This window comes from Sander vitreus, chromosome 20 (assembly GCF_031162955.1).
Source record: "Sander vitreus isolate 19-12246 chromosome 20, sanVit1, whole genome shotgun sequence".
NCBI lineage: Eukaryota > Metazoa > Chordata > Actinopteri > Perciformes > Percidae > Sander > Sander vitreus.
Window position 1 is genome coordinate 22,584,807 of NC_135874.1, and position 19,575 is coordinate 22,604,381.

At 41.0% G+C, this 19,575-nt stretch overlaps 1 protein-coding gene across 1 annotated transcript in view; it reads right to left on the reverse strand.

The window, feature by feature from the left end:
* Positions 1–19,575, reverse strand: part of alk (ALK receptor tyrosine kinase) — an 84,461-nt gene that overhangs the window by 54,472 nt on the left and 10,414 nt on the right. Inside the window, exons 2-5 of the mRNA XM_078277891.1 lie at positions 12,665–12,796; positions 8,804–8,938; positions 8,030–8,133; positions 4,774–4,946 (exon numbers count right to left, since the gene is read on the reverse strand). Of these exons, the coding sequence (XP_078134017.1) occupies positions 4,774–4,946; positions 8,030–8,133; positions 8,804–8,938; positions 12,665–12,796 (544 nt within the window). The remainder of the gene's footprint in view (positions 1–4,773; positions 4,947–8,029; positions 8,134–8,803; positions 8,939–12,664; positions 12,797–19,575) is intronic.

Here is a 19,575-nt window from a genome sequence, read left to right on the forward strand (position 1 = left end):
ATTTTCATCCAATACTTTTATGCACAAAACGTAGGCAGGCATGGCATGACCTATACTAGGGCTGTGAATCTTCACTGGTCTCATGTTTCGATTATATAGTGAAACATATTGCAATTGCAGTATCAGTGAAAAAATTAGATATTTTATCAAATCGTTTGTAGGAGATATCTTCTATCTTACACAATTCCTACAAAGACAGGCTACAGTCTACAATCACAACCTGAAGGCCATCAACACCTGTAAATACATCCTATCATACATGACGGCACGTCATATCATCCTTTTTTTAATTTGCAGGGACCGGTATAGCTCATAGTGTAACGTTAGCGTAATTATCGTTAGTCATGGACCTAACGTTACCATTTCCAACAGTCAGTGAATATAGCGTGTATATGTATGTATAATGTGTCTGCTATCCTTTTCTTTTTAATCCTTTGGCTTTGCTGCTCCACCGTTTTTAAACAATGTTTGTGGTCTATTCTGTTGGTTAGTCAGTGATAACGTCTCGCTCTTGCGTTCGGCCCCACGCATGTTTAGCACGTATGCGACGAATGACGTCAGTCAGATGAGCAGTCAAGGCAAAAAAAAAAGCCGCGACTGGAAAATAGGGGTGGGCGATACTGGGAATTTTGGTATCGATCCGATACCAAGTAAATACAGGGCTAGTATCGCTGATATCGATACTTTTTACTTGTAACGTCATGATCATCTCATCAATGCTCCTTGTGATCTCCATGGCTCTTTGTGAATTATATAGGTGAAATAACAAAATGATTAAGATAATAAGTCTGTAACTGTAAACTGCATGTAGCTTAAATAGGAATACACATTTTCCAGTTAACACAAAGGGTTATTATATTCAGCCATATTCATATTTCAGGTTTGAGGTATATATCTTTATATAAGTGTATATTTTTTAGTTCCAGTGAAACAATTAAGATTTTTTTCAACTGGCTGAATTCATGATAGTAGCTTGCTCGGAGAGAAACTGCAACAAAAGTATCGATCTCATCACAACAGTATCGATCCGATACCAATACTCATCTTGGTATCGATACTATCGATATTTAGATCGATACGCCCAGCCCTACTGGAAAATCAACAAGCAACATTAGTAGGCTATTAATAATCGATTATGGTCAGTACATGTAAATAGATAAATAAATAAATACATGTAAAGGCTTTAGGCTGTCCTACACCTTATTGTAGGCCCAGTTTAATATACAACTTCATCTTATACAATATATGTAGTAGGGGGTCCCTGCTCCGTTTCTCTTTCAGTTAGGGAGTCCTTGGTTTAAAAAACATTGAAGACCCCTGGATTAGAGGATTAGTATCACTCTCAGGTCTGTTTCGTACATAAGAAACTACAGATGGCAGTTGGTTAGCTTGGCATAAAAACAAAAAATAGAGGGAAACAGCAAGCCTGACTCTATCCGAAGATAACAAAATCCACCTACCAGCCCCTCTTACCCTCATCAATTAACGCGTTATATTTTATTTGACTAGCTGTGCAAAAACCGAAGGATTAAAACAACAATTCGCCATTTTGCGCCCTTCCTCCAGTCATTATGCCAAGATAAGTCAACCGGCTGCTCACTCCAGCTTCATATTTAGCATACAGACATGAGACTGGTGTCAATCTTTCTCATCTAAGAAAGCGAATATGCGTATTTCCCAAAAATACATGTATATGTATACTGACAGCTAGTGTTTAAAAGTTACTGCAGTACAAATTCAAAATACTGGAGAGAGTTGTCTCCCCCGCCCCCTCCTCCCCAGACTCAACCCAAGTTCACGTTGGTTGCCAGGCTGAGACCGCAGCATCCACAACAAGTTCCTAGACGCTTGTCTCACATAGCCAGACATTACTCCACAGCACAGCGGAGTAGCTAACGTTAGCTGCTGGCTATATTGACAGACATAAAAGTCAGTTACGGTAGGAACTGCTAAAACACCACAACCTTGCTGTCCTCATCCACCCGCCGGACAAACACACTTCCTCGGCTTAGAATTACCGTAGCAACCGCTAAAAACCCCACAACCTCGCTGTTCTCTACACCCGCTGGACAGACACACTTCCTCGGCTTAGAATTACGGTAGGAACCGTTAAAAATACCACTACCTTGCCGTCCTGTCCACCCGAATGAACACACTTTATTGGCTTAAAATTACGGCAACAATCGCTAAACACACTGCAAACTCACGGTCCGCTCTTCCTGATTTACAGCCCCCCCTCTTGGCTTAAAATAACTCTTGTTGGCTACGCCCGCTGAACAGGCTACACGTTGTAAACAGCCGTGGCCCGCTTGCCTGGTCGCAAATTTTTTTTATGCAGGGTGGTAGGGGAAGACTCATCCCTGATTGGCTCGCCCTGACATTCTAACCATAACCAATCCCACTCCTCTTGCCTAAACCTAACCCTCCTCTTGCCTAAACATAAAGGCTCTGCCACACCAACCCGACGGCCGACTGTCGGCAAAAAAGGCAGTCGGAACACACCAAAGCGACGTCGACTTGAGCGTACGTTCTGCGTGTGCGTGAGACGTAATACGTCTCACGCACACGCAGAACGCATAACAGCAGGCGGAGCTAATCTGTATTGTCGCCTAAAAAATGAAAACCGGAAACGACGAATGCTTCACGTGGGACTGGCTTCTCCCGAATTTCAAAGCCGACCATAATGACGGCTCATTCGGAATAAGATCTCGTATTTTACGAAAATAGTTCACCGAAACGTGTTCCTGAAAACATTTTAAGTGAGAAATAGGCCATGCTTTTGCTGAATCTGTCTTTTTTTTGATCGACAAAGGTCAGTTTGAAAGATTTTTGTCCGATTTTGAGAGGCGTTCGTCACGCTCATCCCGCTCGTCATTTCCGGAGAAGTGTTTTAACATAAGGGCACTGAGTCAGTCAGACTAGTCGAGGGCTAGCACTCCACCAATCAGATTGGTCATTGAGTCCGAGTGCCCACTGGCTGATTTAACAAGTCAAATCGGTCCAAATTAAAGCAGACGGCTCCTTTGACTGACGACGGCACGGAACACACCAAACAAACTCGAGTCACGGACCTCGCCAATCGGGTTGGTGTGTCACAGCCTTAACCAACCCAACCAGAGCAGGCAACGAGTACTAGCCATTCAGGGATGAGTTCCCTAATGAATATTCATGAGTCTTCCCCTACCATCCTGCAAAATTTTTTTTGCTGCCTGGTCCTCTGGTAACGGGTTAGCGTGGCGGCGTTAGCGTGGCGGCGTTAGCGTGGCGGCGTTAGCATGGCGGCGTTAGCCAGGACCAGTCAGGATCACTTTACTGGCTGTGTCTCAATTGTTTTTGCGAGTAACCAACTCGGGTACTCTATATAATTCAATTTGAGTACACACATGTTGAAATTACATAAAATGCCCGTCCCTAGTAGCAGTGATAAATTAGCCTGAAGGTAATGCTTAGCTACCTGTTCATGAGCAAATTAGCCAACTCTGCGTCCTTTTGGGCTCTAAGCTGTCTCCATCTTTAAAATACATCTCCAATCTACACCCAGGGTTTGTTACGTCTCTGGTCACGGAACTGTTAGAAACATGCCGGGGTTTTATAGGTCAGGTAGAATCTATCTCTGTTTATCCCGTTAGTTTGTTTGATGCTTCCATGGCTGTACTAATGTTACAGCTGTAGCGCGCTGGGTTTACCTTTTTACAGGTATAGCTGGCAACCCGGCCTGGCTGTCAAACTGGGCAGTTGATAACAGCAGGCCAAAACATAAACAGACATTATGTCATGGAACGGAAATTTCAAAAGGAGAAAATACTAGTTTTAGTATTGTTGTCAGAAAAGATAGTATTTCAACTTAGCATGTTTCCTTAATATCTGATGACGCATTGGGGTCATTTTTGGATTTATTACAGTAAATATATTACATATTGGACCTTTAATACTTATCTATATCTATATATAATATGTTGCTTAAACCTGATGGCATACTACTTTTCCATTCTAGCTGTCAAACCCAAAAACACTCACATTCAGAGTTTACATATGGTGTCTGTTATGTCCTGACTTTTATCTGCACTTCAGGCTGTATTTCTGATTCTATTTAATCTCCACAAAGGTCACTGTGCAAAGACTGGCAGGTTCACCTGGTGGTTACGGACATGACATTCTAATTAGGAGCACAAGCACAGCTGACTACATAACCCAGGATTCAGAAATGAATCGCTCTCAGGGAGCAGGATAATCCTACTGCCCTGCAGCACCCCCCCTATTTTCTCTTGCTTTACTCAACTTTTAGTTTCTCTCTTTTTTTGAAGGGAAATCAGGGCCATAGCTAATTGGAAGGCAAGTAGGGTGGGTAGAGCCTTATGTATTGATTCCTATTCTCTTTATCACACACACAAGTGGAATAAAAAGAGAGGGGCGTAATTTGTACAACTGTACACATGGCAGGCCCATGGTATAAGCGTAGAGTCCCTGTGGGATTCATTAATTCTACAGAGTTGAGAGGTAATGCTTCCCATAAAATGGAAATGTAAATGATGAAAATCTGAGAGGGGATGTAAAGGACGAAGAGCTTCTTGGTTGGTTTCTTAAGACTTTGTTGTGGGAGCCCTTAAGTATTTGTGTGAGTGTGTTGGAGGTCTGTTGGGATGTGAGTAAGGTGACTTGTCTGCTCTTAAACACGTCAGAGTGCCAGTTTAATGCCTCCAGACAGTCCAAACATGCAGCTTGATATAATCAAACTGCCGGTTATGCGTTAAAACAGGTGAGTGATTGTCGTACCAGTCTGCCAGCCCGTAAAGAGGAAGTACGACAAGCTTCCAGCCTCTTTCAGATCTTGGATCACTCGCTGAATGCCACAGTCTGCGCTGCTCCTCAGGGCCTGTACTGTTCTCTGCTATCCACAGAGACAGCGACCCCCTCTGTAAGCCTCCAGAACACAGCCAGAATCGCACCTGTTGGAGTAAGATGGAATTTCAAAGCAGCAATGCAGTTGAATAAAAATTGCAGTCAAGGTCACCATAAAGCAATAAGAGTGTTGATTTATATATATATATATATATATATACACACACAACAATATATAATAATACCAAAGCAACTTTAACTTTCTTTGACTATTTTTAAACATCAAGATTACAGGCACTGTGCACACTGGGCATCACATGAAAGTGAACATGGTCTCTAGCTGATACCCAAAACTAATATCCTCAATGTAGTTGTCTGAGAGCAGACAGGCTAGATTAAACAGCACCGCTTCAGTGTAGAGAGAAGGATTTAGAGTGTTAATCTGAAATCATGGCTAATCTTTGGCTGTGTGCCATGAAGCTGGGAGGCAAGGTCTGCAATGGTGCAGCACTGCCTCCACTGCTGCCCACAAATATCAGACACCTCTAATTCACACCTGAGAAGCCGCAAACTTCTCCTCCCCCATTTTTATGATTTTCATTTTCTGTTTTTTTCTGTCTTCCTTGCGGCCAGTTCCTTGCCGTGTTTCTCTCGTCGAGACTAACTTTATTTATCCTTAGTCTCTCTAAAAGTCTTGTTTTCTGACCTCTCAACCTTTCTATCACAAGGCCACCTCCATCCCTCACTTCTGTGTTGACTTCTCACACCATGCACTCCGACTGCGCAAATTACACATGCAGAAGGCCAAAGATCGCTGGGCTGAGCAATATTAAAATAACTAAGATAACTCTAAATGCTAGATGCAATAGCACCAATCAAGACTTCGAGTACACAGGCCCCCTGGAGACCTGTGGGCTTCATGGTTTAAATAACGCATGACTTCTAATATTTTCACAACCCGGTCAGCAGATACAATCCGTGATTGCCGAGGTCAACCTCTCTGTCTGTAAGGATCTCTCAGGAAATGCAGATGGCACAGTGTTAATCTGCTGTCTTGGCACATTACCGTTTGATGTTTGAGCTGTTTCTGATAGCAATTAACACATCACATTATTCAGTAAGTAATTCATGAGGTTTTCAGCAACATCTGTTACTGAAAAACACTGTTGAAAAATGCAACTAAATTGTGTTCTATGCAAATTATTAGGGCTGTCAAACGATTCATTTTTTTAATCGCGATTAATCGCATATTTTATCACATGATTAAAATTCTATTATTTTGCATTTCAGAACAGTTTTGAAGTACATATTAACAATGGAAAGCAATTCTCACCAGTGTATCTTGATTGGGAATCAAATTAATGCAAAGAAAGTTACTTTATGAACTTGACTTGTATTTGTTATACAACAAATGTATCTATTTACTGTAAACAAAAGAAAAATGTGTGAATCTGTCATTATTGCACAATTCCTCCAAGTACCTAACTAAAAAACTAAAAATCCCTATCCTTACCAGAGTCAATATAGTGTTTAGTAACTCCTAAATAATGTTACTCACTGACGTCCAGTGATCACCGGTTAATTAGACAGTGTTTACACACCTTGCAGCAGTTCCAGTTGGGCTGCTTTCTCAATTCAATTCAAAACTTTATTGCCATGTCAACATAGTTGATTGGAATTTATCTCTGTGTCATACAGGCTGTGTATGCGTGAAAACTACTGTCCCCCTCGACGGCAATGAGACGGGTCAGAACATGCCAACTGTAGTACGTCTTTAAGACCCGAGTCTTCTACGATGCTGACAGGTCTGCAGTTAGTTGCCACCCGTTTTGCAAGCGCTGTAGTAATTTTTTGGGATTTGGTTTCATCCACAAGTCGGCGAGTACAGTAGCACTCTCCAAAATACTGCTTTGCCTGAGTGGCTAGCATGCTAGTAGGTAGCATCAACCTGAGTCACGTTAATTAGCTCGTAGGTGGTAGCTCAAGCTTGACGTGCTTCAGTGATATTTTAATTCAGCTTTACACAATGTGCATATAGCTTTCGACTTGTCTACTGAGCCGTCCTGGAGTTTTGGAAAATAAAAAGCGCCATTCAGAACTGTGTTGCTGCTGTGTTTCTCCGTCATGCCTGCAGCCTACAGCAGGAGGATGTGTTACGAGGAAGTATGGCAGCGTGATGATAAGTAAAGGTGCGGCAAAGGGTCAAAATAGTAGCCTGTTAGGCACGACGCAAAGCCGAGTGAAGTGTAAAATAAATTAATAAATGGCGGCATGCGATTAATGCGTTTAAAAAAAAATGAATCGCATCGCGATTAACGCGTTAATGCTGACAGCCCTACAAATTATATTATTTTTTACACTTATTCTTTTATTATCACATAACACTATATGTCAACACATAGCCTACGGTACATTTCAAATACAATAATGAGCTTACTGCTTTTAATATTAGCTGTTGTATGGGACAATGACAAATTAAACTGAGTGACTGGCTATGTGCATTTCCTGGTAACCAGTGGAGCACGTACAAAAATCTGTCCTGCCTCGTTGCCGAGGACGGTCGCTGTTAGGGAGTGAGGTTTAGCAAACGGTCAACTGGGCACACATAAAAACAGGTATTCACAGTTTGTGTGAAAATATTAGAAAAATTATCCTGACAACTCTTTTTTCCCCCACTTGTTTCACAGATAAATCATTTTTTTAAGGAACTTAGAAAAAGATTATCCTGGCAAAACCTTTTTTACCTGTTAACTATGTCTTAAGTTATAAATACCAGAGGGAAAACAATATAGGTCAGATCAACAGAATTTTTGTTTTCGCACTTGCCTCTCAGGGTTTCTGTAAGAAACAAGTATAAGGGATTAAACAAACAGTATGTCTATCTGCTCGAACGTAAGCTGCAAAAGTTACAATGCCTAGCTAACTAACTTCATGTTAGTGTTATTTTCAAAAGTTAATAGCATGTCATCAGCAAACAATATTATTATTTGGGGTTAATAATCAGAGTGTCAAATCCGACACGTTATCACTGAAAACTACGTATGTGCCGTGTGAGAACAGAAAGCTTGACAGACATAGCAACAGTAACTAAGAGGAGTGGGGCTGAGATCTGATCATGTGTTTGTATGTGCATTACAGGGAATGAAGATTACATCTACTCTGTGGAGAAAACTCTCTATACTTAGCTCACCGTGCATGGGGAGTTTCTTAGAGGAGGGGGGAAGAGAGGGCTCCTCAGTATTGCTGAGCCACGCTGGGCTTTGGACTGGCCTCCTTCCACACTGAACGTAGCACCTTTAACACACAAACGCACACATTAAACACAAAAGGAAAACAAATAAATTGAACATATTACACACTTATATATTCAGAATATAAAACTGAATACAAAGTTTTACAATCCATATGGATGTTTTGAAATGTGATTGTAGCCATAGTGAGCTGTTCCCTTATTGCTCTACTTTGATGTAAACCTTAATTGATCTAACTAAAGGTTTGATGTCTGAGAAAAGAATGCTATAGGAAATCACCAAATATGGTATAAAATTACAATGCTCCATTTATAGTCTCCTCACACAGACTCTGAGACTTCTGTAAATAGCTGAGAACAAAAACAAACCTCAGCAAACCAAGACTCTAAATTCTCACAGAGAGACACACACGAGTCACTGCACTGGTGATGAGCTGCAGATGTAGGACTCACTCTACATGCTGTAGCTTTTACACCCAGTGGGATTCCGTTTGTAGCAGAGCACTGAGCTCTGACAAGACAACAAGTCTGTGTCTGACACATCAGAGGTTTTGGTTATCTTTAGACATTCACAAACTGTTAAGACTCACATATTCATGGTTTGCCCACAAGTCCTTTTTAATGCGGCATTAACACTACTGTAACCACATTTAGGAGACAATGCAAATATCATTGTTTGATCAGAACAGTGTTCATGAGACGTGTATGAGCCACCTGATGATGGGCAGCTCTGTCTAGTAGCCTTTGCTGGCGACTGGAGTCTTCTCCAGGAGAGACCGTGGCCCGTTATTGACTGCCAACTGCACTCGCCCTCTTCAAAAGAGCAGTAGCTGCCATTGAGAAAGTGACCTGGAGAGAGACAGGAGAGAGAATATATCAGTGGAGATAAGGGTGTGGGGGGGGCATATAATGAGAGGACAGGCCCAGCAGTTAGGTGAAAGAAGAGAGAATGGAGTGAAGTGACAGCCAAACTGCCAAGGAGAAAAAGAACAGTACTGGGGACTGGCAATCATGGAGTTAAGCAACATTGAAGGCGAAGAGGTTGAGAGGAGAGAGGCATGGGGTGGGGGGTGCACACTAATATTTAATAGGGGAGAGGTGTGTGTGTGTGTATGGGGGGGGGCTCTCAGAGTGACTCTAGAAACAGAGGCAGAAAATGGAAAAGGCCTGAAGTGTTCAAAGAGGGTGATAGGACAGAGTAGAGAAAGAAGGAAGAGGTTTTGAGGGGAAATGAGAAAGCTGAGGTGGTGACATGATGTGTTCTGGGGGTGGCAATCAACTTGACGATCACTTCACGGAATAGAATGAGCCTCAGAAGCATTTCCGGCACTGACTGTGACTACAATTTACAAAGTTAGTCTGTGCAGCCGCAATACAGTGAAAATGGTTAATTGGATTGTGTAGTGAATAAAACTTGTGCTTGTGTAACCACAAAAAGACATAAAGTAGGCGTGTCGGTGTGCGGTCTGTCTCCTCTTTTCCACAATTGTGGTTTAATGAAAAAGTGCACACTCCTTGATTTGCAAACAAGGCCTCTTAAGTAACTGACAGACAAAAATCAAATACAAAGTAGGTAGTGCAGAAACACCCACTATATACCAAAGGCACATTCTTTGATTGAATTTTTTACTTTCAGGAGTATTTACTGGTCCATTATCACTCAAATATAACAGAGCTGTATATATATATATATATATATATATATATATATATATATATATATATATATATATATATATATATGTTAAGGGCTCCACATCAGTTTACAGTTTTACTTATTACTGAATCCTTCTACGGTACTACAATGACAACACTGGAAATACTTGCCATATAAATAAATCAAATAGTGTGGAATGGATGATTTAAGAGTTCTACTCAGTTATTATAGTGCTGAAGTTCAAATGAGAGAAACATGGGTTCTCTAGATCACATTTTTATAGATTAAAATAAGGAATACCTTGCATATCTAGATATGTTGCTGAATGTTTAAAATTCATATCAGACTTTAAACCTCAGTTAAAAGTGAAAACACTGTGGCGGGTTTCTTTTATCCCAAGCTGTCTGTGAACACCATTACCTGTACGAATCTCTACAGTAAGTACCCTGATAACGGTGTGCTTTTTGGTAAATGGCATCATCCAGATAATGGAACTGAAACTGGCCCAAGCAGAGATCATAAAGCAGGTATTTTTCAGGAAGAAAAACAAGAAAAATGCTTCCTTTATCAATGACAGTAGTTTTTAAAGGTTTTGTTTATTATACAAAAGGCTTTTAACAGGTTGCTTTCAAAGACCCACTAACATGAAACTAACACTATTTCATTTTTTTTATTTTAATACAAAGAAAAACAACACAAATGAAGCTATGTTTATCTGTGATGGTTTGCTTCTCTGGACTTGTTGGTTAATAAGTAAATGTCATGTTCTTCTGTGTCTTGTGATATTATTAGTCATTCTTCTTGTTGCAAAAACAAGTTAGTATCACTTAGATGTCCTTAAAGCAAAGCACAGAGATTCAAAGTCACCTCATATGATAGCTGCGCATGACATCAATAAAGAAGTCTGTGATGATGTCACTTGATGACACACTGGCATGTGTCATTTAGTACCTTTTGCTACCCGAGCTATCATTCATAGCAGTATGCCATCCGTCTAGTTCTGCCGCTTTCAAATGGATTCAACCTGTAACACTTTATTTAATGAGGTGTGAATAAGGCCGACATAACTGTCATTTCTATTTTATGAAACCTGACTTGAACATTACTGAGTGTCATTCAGTCTATGATGTCACTTCAATGGAATGTCAACCCTATACTCTACAGCTTGACAAGAGGACACAGCCTATAAAAACATGTCATGGCAGACTCCACATCACATCAAGTGTGATAACAGTGGCATACGCTCTCATGACAAGTCATGAACAATTTTGGTCACCATGTTAAAAGGGTTAGAATTCATAAAAATATAACAAAGTGTGTGTTGTAACACTGAAATGATTACAGTTACCATCGTTGGTCGGTCTTGAGAAAAATACCCAGGTTCACACAAATTGATGTGGTGTATGGAAGGACAGGGTGGATAGTGTGAGCAGTAACAGCTACAAAGAAAGACAGTACAGCTGGTCTCAGTATCTAGTGATCTTTGATGGTGCTCTAAGAAAAACAAAAGAACACTGCTACTTTAAATTTCTGCATGCATCAGCCTTTGATGCAAGCAGCATTTCTCTGTAGTTGCAGGGGACTGTATAGTGCAGAATTTAGACCGACTAAGATCAACCAGAAGGCTGCGATTCTCAAAGAGTGGAGGATGTGTTTATGCATAATGATGCTGTGGTAGGATGGTAAAGGAGATCCACAGGGACTTGGTTTTCCTTATATGTCAGGAATCTCTGTGATTGGCACAAGCTAGGTTTGTTCCTCCTGCCTCTCTCTCTCGCTTTTTTCCTGTTAATGAGCCTTGGCACATCTTATGAAGGATTTAAATAGATCAAATCAGATGAAGATAATTTGTGGATAGATCACAGAGAATAGGGTATCAGAGAGGGATGTGATTTGGGTGGCAGGGGGTAATTGTGACAAGTGATAGAGATGAAAATGGAACAAATACAGAGCCTAAGGTACAGTAGTAGACTGTGAGTGACAGCGAGAGAAAAACGACGATGTGAGTATGAGGGTGGACTGATGAATGAACTACGGATTGTCAGTCCTTGTCCTTAATCAAAAAGGATAAAGGTCTTTACTAATTTAGGAATGGACTGGGAAAATCAAAACAAATTATCTATTTATGATAACATTTGAAATTCTGGCCTCCACAATTAAAACGTACACGCACGCACAAGTCCTCCTCAGTAGGAAGAGAAACTGAGCCTGGCTGGGATTTCCACCCTCTCGCTAAACTCTCATCTCTCAGCTCCCATAGTTAGCAAACAATAAGCACAAGGATGCAGCCATCATTTTAATAAACACCATATAGGAGGCTGACCTGCAGTGTGGGCAGGAGTAAATTCATTTTGGTTAGTTTAAAATGGGTGAAAAACTCTGCTACAAAACAACGAGATAAAAAAACATTACTGGGTAAGAGTTTTGAACTGTATCGCTATTAATCGTGAAGACAATGTAAAAATACATGCAGGTAGGACTAAAAAAAGATCCTCGCCACACAGACACATACGCGCATGCACGCGTGCACGCAAGGGACTGGGGGACTTCACCTGTGAATAAGATGTCAGCATACTTGGCTAGTGTTCCTACCTTGTTCCTTCCTTGAGAAAAGCGAAAATCAAATGTGCAAAGAAATAGAAATAACAACCATGGAATATGTCAAGGGTGAGAAATGCTAGCCAAGCATAGCTATGCTATCTTTATGTTGTCTTTTTTTTCTGCCTTTCCCCCTCGCCTCTCTGTCTTGTGCAGATGCTCAGTTGTTGCTCTGTTGGGCAACGGCTTCATTAAAGACGACTTACAACTTTTGATGCAGAAATAAAGGCAGTTAAAGGCAAATAAGGACAGTGGACACGTGAGTTTTCTTCTTGCACGTTCTTATCAACAGCTGTGCTCCTGTATCACAGTGTACTTACGACATAGGTCGCCTTCGTCATCGCCGAGGGGACAGTCTGTACTGAAGTCGCACAGTTTGTCCAGTGGGATCCCAGGTCCCTGGTGACAGTGGTACTGGCCCTCCAGTGTGACGTTAGGGCCGGCTGAGGACGCTGGACAGAGGGGGAGGAAAAGAAGAAAGAAAAGAAAACTTGTCATATTAAATGTCTCCTCACACAGTCATTGTTACAGTAGCCTGTTGCAAACCTAAATGTTTCCACAGTGCAGTCAGAGTTTAGAAAATGTGCTTGTTGGGGCACTGAACAACAGAAAAATCTGCTTTTAGAAGGAAGAAATAGCTCCAGATTATATTCCAAGTTAACTTATTGAGCATCACTGCTAGATTTACTGTATATGTTGGACACAAAACACAAATCAGTAGTTCAGGGAAAACATTACTTACAAACAGTAGAAAATATACAGTTGCTACATAAAAGTACATCAGTCAGTGACAAAGGCTAATATAAACCCTGACTGTAAACCCAGGCAGCCTGTGCCATCATAAATAACGTGGCCCAGGCCGCATAAGCATCTGGCTTTGAATACAGTACATATCCATCAGACAAGGAACACAAGCAGCAACAACAATGACCTAAATACTGTAGCAGGTAGCACAGGGGTAGGGTGCGCGCGCACACACACACACAAATGATATTAGCGGTATCAACAACTCAACTGTAACCCGGGACATTTGCATATCTATGCAAATTGGAAAGGTGATATCTCCAGGTTGTGATCAGTAGCTGATCACAGTAAAAAGAACAAAACAGCAAAGAGGAAACAACTGTCTGCTGATGGGGATCTCGTTTTTCTCCCTCTCTCATGAGGAAAAAAGGAGAAGTGATTCTTATCATGAGTGACGGGCTGCGCTTACTGTAGTTCGCCCTTGATCTGTATTATGTAGATTTGTTCTCCATTCAGACGAACTTGGGAGTCGGAAATCTGATAAGGTTGGAGACCATGACGGGACAGACAGCGTAGAGCAAAAGCTGTTAGCTGAGCTCACAAGATAGGCGGTAATGGCACACTAATTTTAACACAAAGATGGTAATGAATGTACTCTTTGTTCTCTGTTTGCATTATGTTCTGTGTGACATGATGATACACCTTCAGTACCACTTTTCACAGGCTCAGACTTGCGTTAGGGTGACATGCTTACAGATGTGGTGGGGACAAGACAAATTACAGCATAAATCAACACAAAAACATTTAGGATGTTATTATGCCTCAGAAGGAAATAAACAAAACAAACAACAATGACAATGCCAAGCCTCATTAATCAACAATATTACGACTGTATCTTGGTGTTACTTTTTGTTGTGCTCCTAGCTTGCCAGGCTCTCCAGACAACAACTTAGTAATTATGGCTGACGTCAACTAATGTACCATTATGGATAAATTAAAGCAGATAATGACACAGATTGCTTATGTTGCTGCATGCTTTAGCAGGTTTGATGCAGATACAATTTAAGATCAGCCAGTAAGCGATCCTTTTCATGGGGCCAAATCTGTGGGTGTAATGTAATTTAAAATGTGTTGTCTAGAATTTGTAACTTGAAAATTCTGGCCTCCGCAAAAGTCACATGCAATATAAAAAGTTTAATCACACAAGTAAAGTACTCGGCTTTAGTAATGACTAGTTATGGCCACTCTCTGTGGTAGTTGCACAGATGTTAGTTATAATGCAATAGAGGGTAAACATTTCACAGCTGTGCATGATTCACAGCACACTTCACTCCTTTCTGTCACTGTGGTTGAGAAACCTTAAGCCCCCAGTGGGAAACTGGCACAGTCAACTCAATGGATTAGAAGGAGGGGGTGGCATATTTTATTGGACAAAAAGACATTAGTTAGGGGTCTCCCACAGTTCACTATTGTGGCAGGGCCTTAATGGCTCCAGAGAGACACATTAGCATGTCAGTGAATAATCCAGTTCAAATTCTTTGAAAACATATTAGCCTGAGTAAATAACTTTTGATAATGAATACCCATTTTCATCAATGCTGTGCTTGCACACTATGAATGGTATTTTTACGAACTAAAGGCTGCGAATGGTCCATATGATCGCATGTGTTTAATCAAAGTCTCACACATGTGACATATAGAAGACCACAAAGTTCCATTTGTATTCAAATAAGGTGAGGCTCGTTTGTTTATGACCAAGTGTGTGGGTATAGATCTGCTCTTGCTATGTGCATTGAGTCAGGCTCCGCACATGCATTATGCATCCGTTGTGCTCAGTGGCTTCCTCTCTGTATAATGTTGACACCGCAAGCAGAAAGATTTATCAAGAAAGAAAAAAAGTTAGCTAGAGTACGCTGAAACCTTTGGGCAAGGTATGTAAATTCATTGATTTATCTTAGTTTGATGACAGTGGAGTAAAAAGTATCAAATTCACGATGTCGCTGAACTTTAAGCTCCTGGAGCAGTGAGACGTGGCCGCTGCACTCCTGGCCTAACGCAGTTCTTAAATCACACTTGTCAGATTGTGAAAACAAGCGGGTCAGTGGGGGATGAATTGCCTGTGGTAGTGAGTGAGTTTTGTTATCCGTGTGCTCAGGGGGTTGGTTCGGCTTTGTGAGGGGAATGATGAATGAGTGGCGAGGAGCTGGAGAGGTGACTGGAGAGGGCACAGCAGCCGCTAAATAAATGAAACAAAATAGATAGGCCAAACACGGGAATCTAGGTACCTGGATACAGCTAAATGGCTAACAACTAGTGTCTCTGTGCATGGCTATTAACATTACACAACTGAAAACACTGTTGAAGCTTGGGACAGTTTTCCTCAAACTTCTTTCGCAGGTATAAGACACTCACTAGCATAATGTAAACAGCTGTGCAGGAGGTGCCGCTGAGCTCATTTAGTAGTTTAGTATCAAGCTATTGTATCTGATATACTGCTGGCAATTTAAAAAGGAATATTGTTTCAGGTATATACGAAAAATGTACAAAAGCGTAAGAAAACTAAACAAATCCACCAGACAAGACACTAAAAGAAACCTTTCATGCAGCAACAAAGCAAACCTATTCAGAGATCAACAAGACGCTGTTCTTCAGTCACAAGGAAATACATGCTGTAAAAAAAGGAGCTTTCATAAATTGAAACATAGTCTCTTAAGCAAAGACATACTCCGGTGGCAATTCAGATGCTGTTTTTTTTTTCTCGTTTTATATCTGCACATTATATTATTGATAAACATCTGCACAAAATAACAACAGCATGTCATTTCAGCTTTCTTCATAACAAATCCGAAAAGTTTTATTCCTAAATATTGTCAGCTACATCGCTGTCTTTTTCAAGTCAGAGTTGCAGGTCGAAACTGACATTGACCTTCTGTTGAGACAATGAGGAAGACATCTTGCTGTTCACTGTACGGCTAAGCCTTGCTGCTTTTGTCTAAATGTCTGGAAGGAGTGAAGAGTCAGAAGAGAATCAGTCACCATCTACAATGTTTAGGTTACCAGATTTGATTGTTGACACACTTTCAGTGGGTAATTGCTTAAAAATTAACAACAGTTAATTAGAGAATGTAAATGCTATCAATGTATGTGGTAAAAGACCTGGGAACGCTTTTTTCGGTAGGGGTGCATAAAGAGACGGGGACAAAAACAGAGCGTTTCAGGCAGAGGGTGAATACAGGTCCAAGGTCTTTTCAGACGGGGAGTGACAGACGCACCTTGTAATTCATTTTTAATGAGAGGCGGGCTGGTAGGTAGGGAGGCGCGGGCAATCTGACAGGCGACGTGACAAGCTGGCGCAAACGTCGCTTTCGTTTCCGCTGCAAAAGTTGAATTGTCTTGAACTTTTCCCTAAGCGAACGACTCGCAGCGCAAATCAATGAACGAGAAACCGCTTCTTACTGCTTGTGAGTTTCCCTAAAATATACAACTTTTTTTCTAAACAGTTATCAGGACATAGACAGAAGGGCTTTTGCTTGTCAGAGCATCGGCACAAGACTGGATTTATCAGGTAACGTCACATATAGTTTGAACTTAAATTAGGCTATAGAATTATGACTATGCTAATTTAGCTAACTTTAGCTATCAACAACAGTCAGTGGTTAGGAAAGACTAGGATTGCCACTATTTGTTATAAATCAACTTGTGATTAAGGATATATTATACCACTACATGTCATTCAGTTCAGCAGTACATTGCTCAGCTTCCTGTCTGTTTCTCCAAACATGGGGCCATGACGACCGCCATCCAAGTTACTGTACAAAAGCAACATGGGAAAACTACAGAATGATATACAAACCTATAAAAAAAAATAATGGAAATTCATTCTTCTCACGTCTTCTAATGTCAGTTGAGCATGCTTTAAAGATGGGCTTTCACTTAAGTTGAGTTTTTCTCTTCCTCTTTAGAAAATCCCTTTCATCAAATTACCAGCCAAGTCGCCCTAGTTTTTCAACTTTCATTAATGCCATCTGCAGGATGAAACTCAGGGAATGCTTTACTTCAAAAATGTAGGCTGAAAATAGATGAGCTGCCCGAAGTTTTGTGTTGTCATGAGAATGTACAAAAAATACAAAATCTGACAATCTGATGAAATGCATGAAACTAAATTATTACGAAGGGCAATTGGTTGCTAAAAAGTCAAGGAAAAGAGGTAAGAGGCATATAGTGTATATAAAGTAGTTATCATTGACGCCAAGACATTTGGGAACCTTTGGTCTAGGTGTGTCCGGTCATTGAAGCAAACATTTTCCTCCTGGCCCGAACCAAGGTATCATGGTTTTGGTTTATGTATGCCCAGTTACAAAGAAGTGGTGCCATGTGTTGGAAGTAGTTCCTTTTTTTCTACACACTACACTTTGTAGCTGAAATCAATACAACACATACCATTTTTGCATAACAGCGTCATGCATATCAAGATTCCACGGATAGATATGTCTCACTGGGTGGGATATCGTTAGATCATGCAAAGCAGTTTGTCTGGCCATTTGAATAAAACTTTTGCTATGGTTTGGTGGACATTAAGTGTAGATTTGAATACTGACAGACGTGTCCTTGTTGAAGTCGAGCTGCAAAAACACAGTCTTGATCCATAGAGAGGGTAGACTTGTACTGAAATTAATATGGCTTTTGTTTCCTACAGATGAGCAAGCATGTCAGTCACATCCTAAAATACCTCTGTGTGCTCTGAAACAACAACAAAACTGAAGAATTGCCAGGCTTGAAATCTGTTTGTGTGCTCCTGCGTGTACAGAATGGAAATAAGTACAAACTACACACAAAAAAGGAAAATACAAAAAACCTTCACAGACTTGATTGAGTTTAGTATGCTAACTAACCTTTTTCTTTTCTGCTCATTTATGACTGTGTATTCTTTCATCTCACATAATATAAAGGACTGTTCTGTCATGGGTAGGGCTGGGGCGGTTTCCGCATTACCGCAGTCACGTGACGCCCACCGGGGGGTCTGAGCTCGTCACCGTCATCACCGCATAAAAACATTGGCCTGCACATGTGTGCACGTTGTGTCTAATGACATGGATTGTGTCTGATGACATTGTGTCTTACATGGATTCAAGGTTTTCTAAAACTTATCTTATTACAAAACGTATCATCAAAAGATGGAGCAAATCTGACCTTTGTCAGCTGAGGTAGACACATTAATGTTACAGCTGCAGTGTTTACCATTGCACATTAGCCTAGCAGCTAACAAAGTTTCCTTCTGTTTATAGCTTTATCCCGATAAAACGGCACGGTTGAATTTCAGCCTGCATGCACGTTTCGTAGCCTAAAACACAGCGGCTTATATTGGTAGAGACAGCAACAAGTTGGCGAACTGCCGAGTCGCCCTCTCTGCTCTCTGTCTGCTCAGCTGCTAGACGGGCTGGACTCAGCATTGTCGGCAAACTATGTTATTTATATTTGACTTCATTGACAAAAGAGCTTTCTGAACTGTCTGTGGAATGGATCAGCAGAGATGAGAGAAACCATTGTGGCCCTAAATGACAGCAAAACTCAGTAAAGACTCTCACTTTGAGCTGAAATGGAAACACTGTGCTGCAATCTTTTTATACAGTCTATGGCCGCAACATATGTTGTAAGGTTTAAGCCGATGTTTTTTCGGGGTAACCCATTCACTTTACCGGCAGTATTGACAATAGATGAAGCCACCGTGTCTTGAGAAGCTCTAGATTGTTGTTTTATTGTTCACTTTTAACTCACTTTACATCATCTTTGCTATCTCTTTTTCCTCTCTCTTTTCCTCACAGCGGCACTCGTACGCTACTCTCCATTACCGCTCGCTCTCCTTGCGTGACCACACGGGCACTGACGTCACTCACTTAAGGCACGCTGCCATTCTCGCTCTAACTTACGCTACTCTCGTAAGGGGGTTGCTGTATACTGCGGGAATTTCTTGCTTTTCAACCGCGCTAAGAAAAAATCCATACCGTCTCAGCCCTAGTCATGAGGGAGGAAAACCTCAATGGACCAAAGGCAGCGGCACTATCTTGCCACCACACTGAAGGCAGAATGTGGAGACATTCATAGAGATTTACAGTGGCTGGGGTGCTGAAGATGGATGCAGCTGAGACAGTCGACAGGACAAGAAGTATTCTCTCATGAATTCAATTAACTGCACACAACCACGCTCGATTGGTCAGAGCTTTGCCCAATCACTATCACTATCTGTCATGCTCTCTGCTGGAGAGGCAGCGGCACACACAGGAACAGACTGGTGGCGATAGAAAATGAAATAATACCATTAATGTCTATTCTACATTCCAGAGATGTAATGTGCTTCTTTGTGTGGATTAAATGGGTATACTGTTAATGTGATATACTCATTGTTATATTACACATACTGTACATACATTTTGTTTTTATGAATAATTGTTTTACACTCTTGCAATACCTTAAAAGACACCTGTCCACA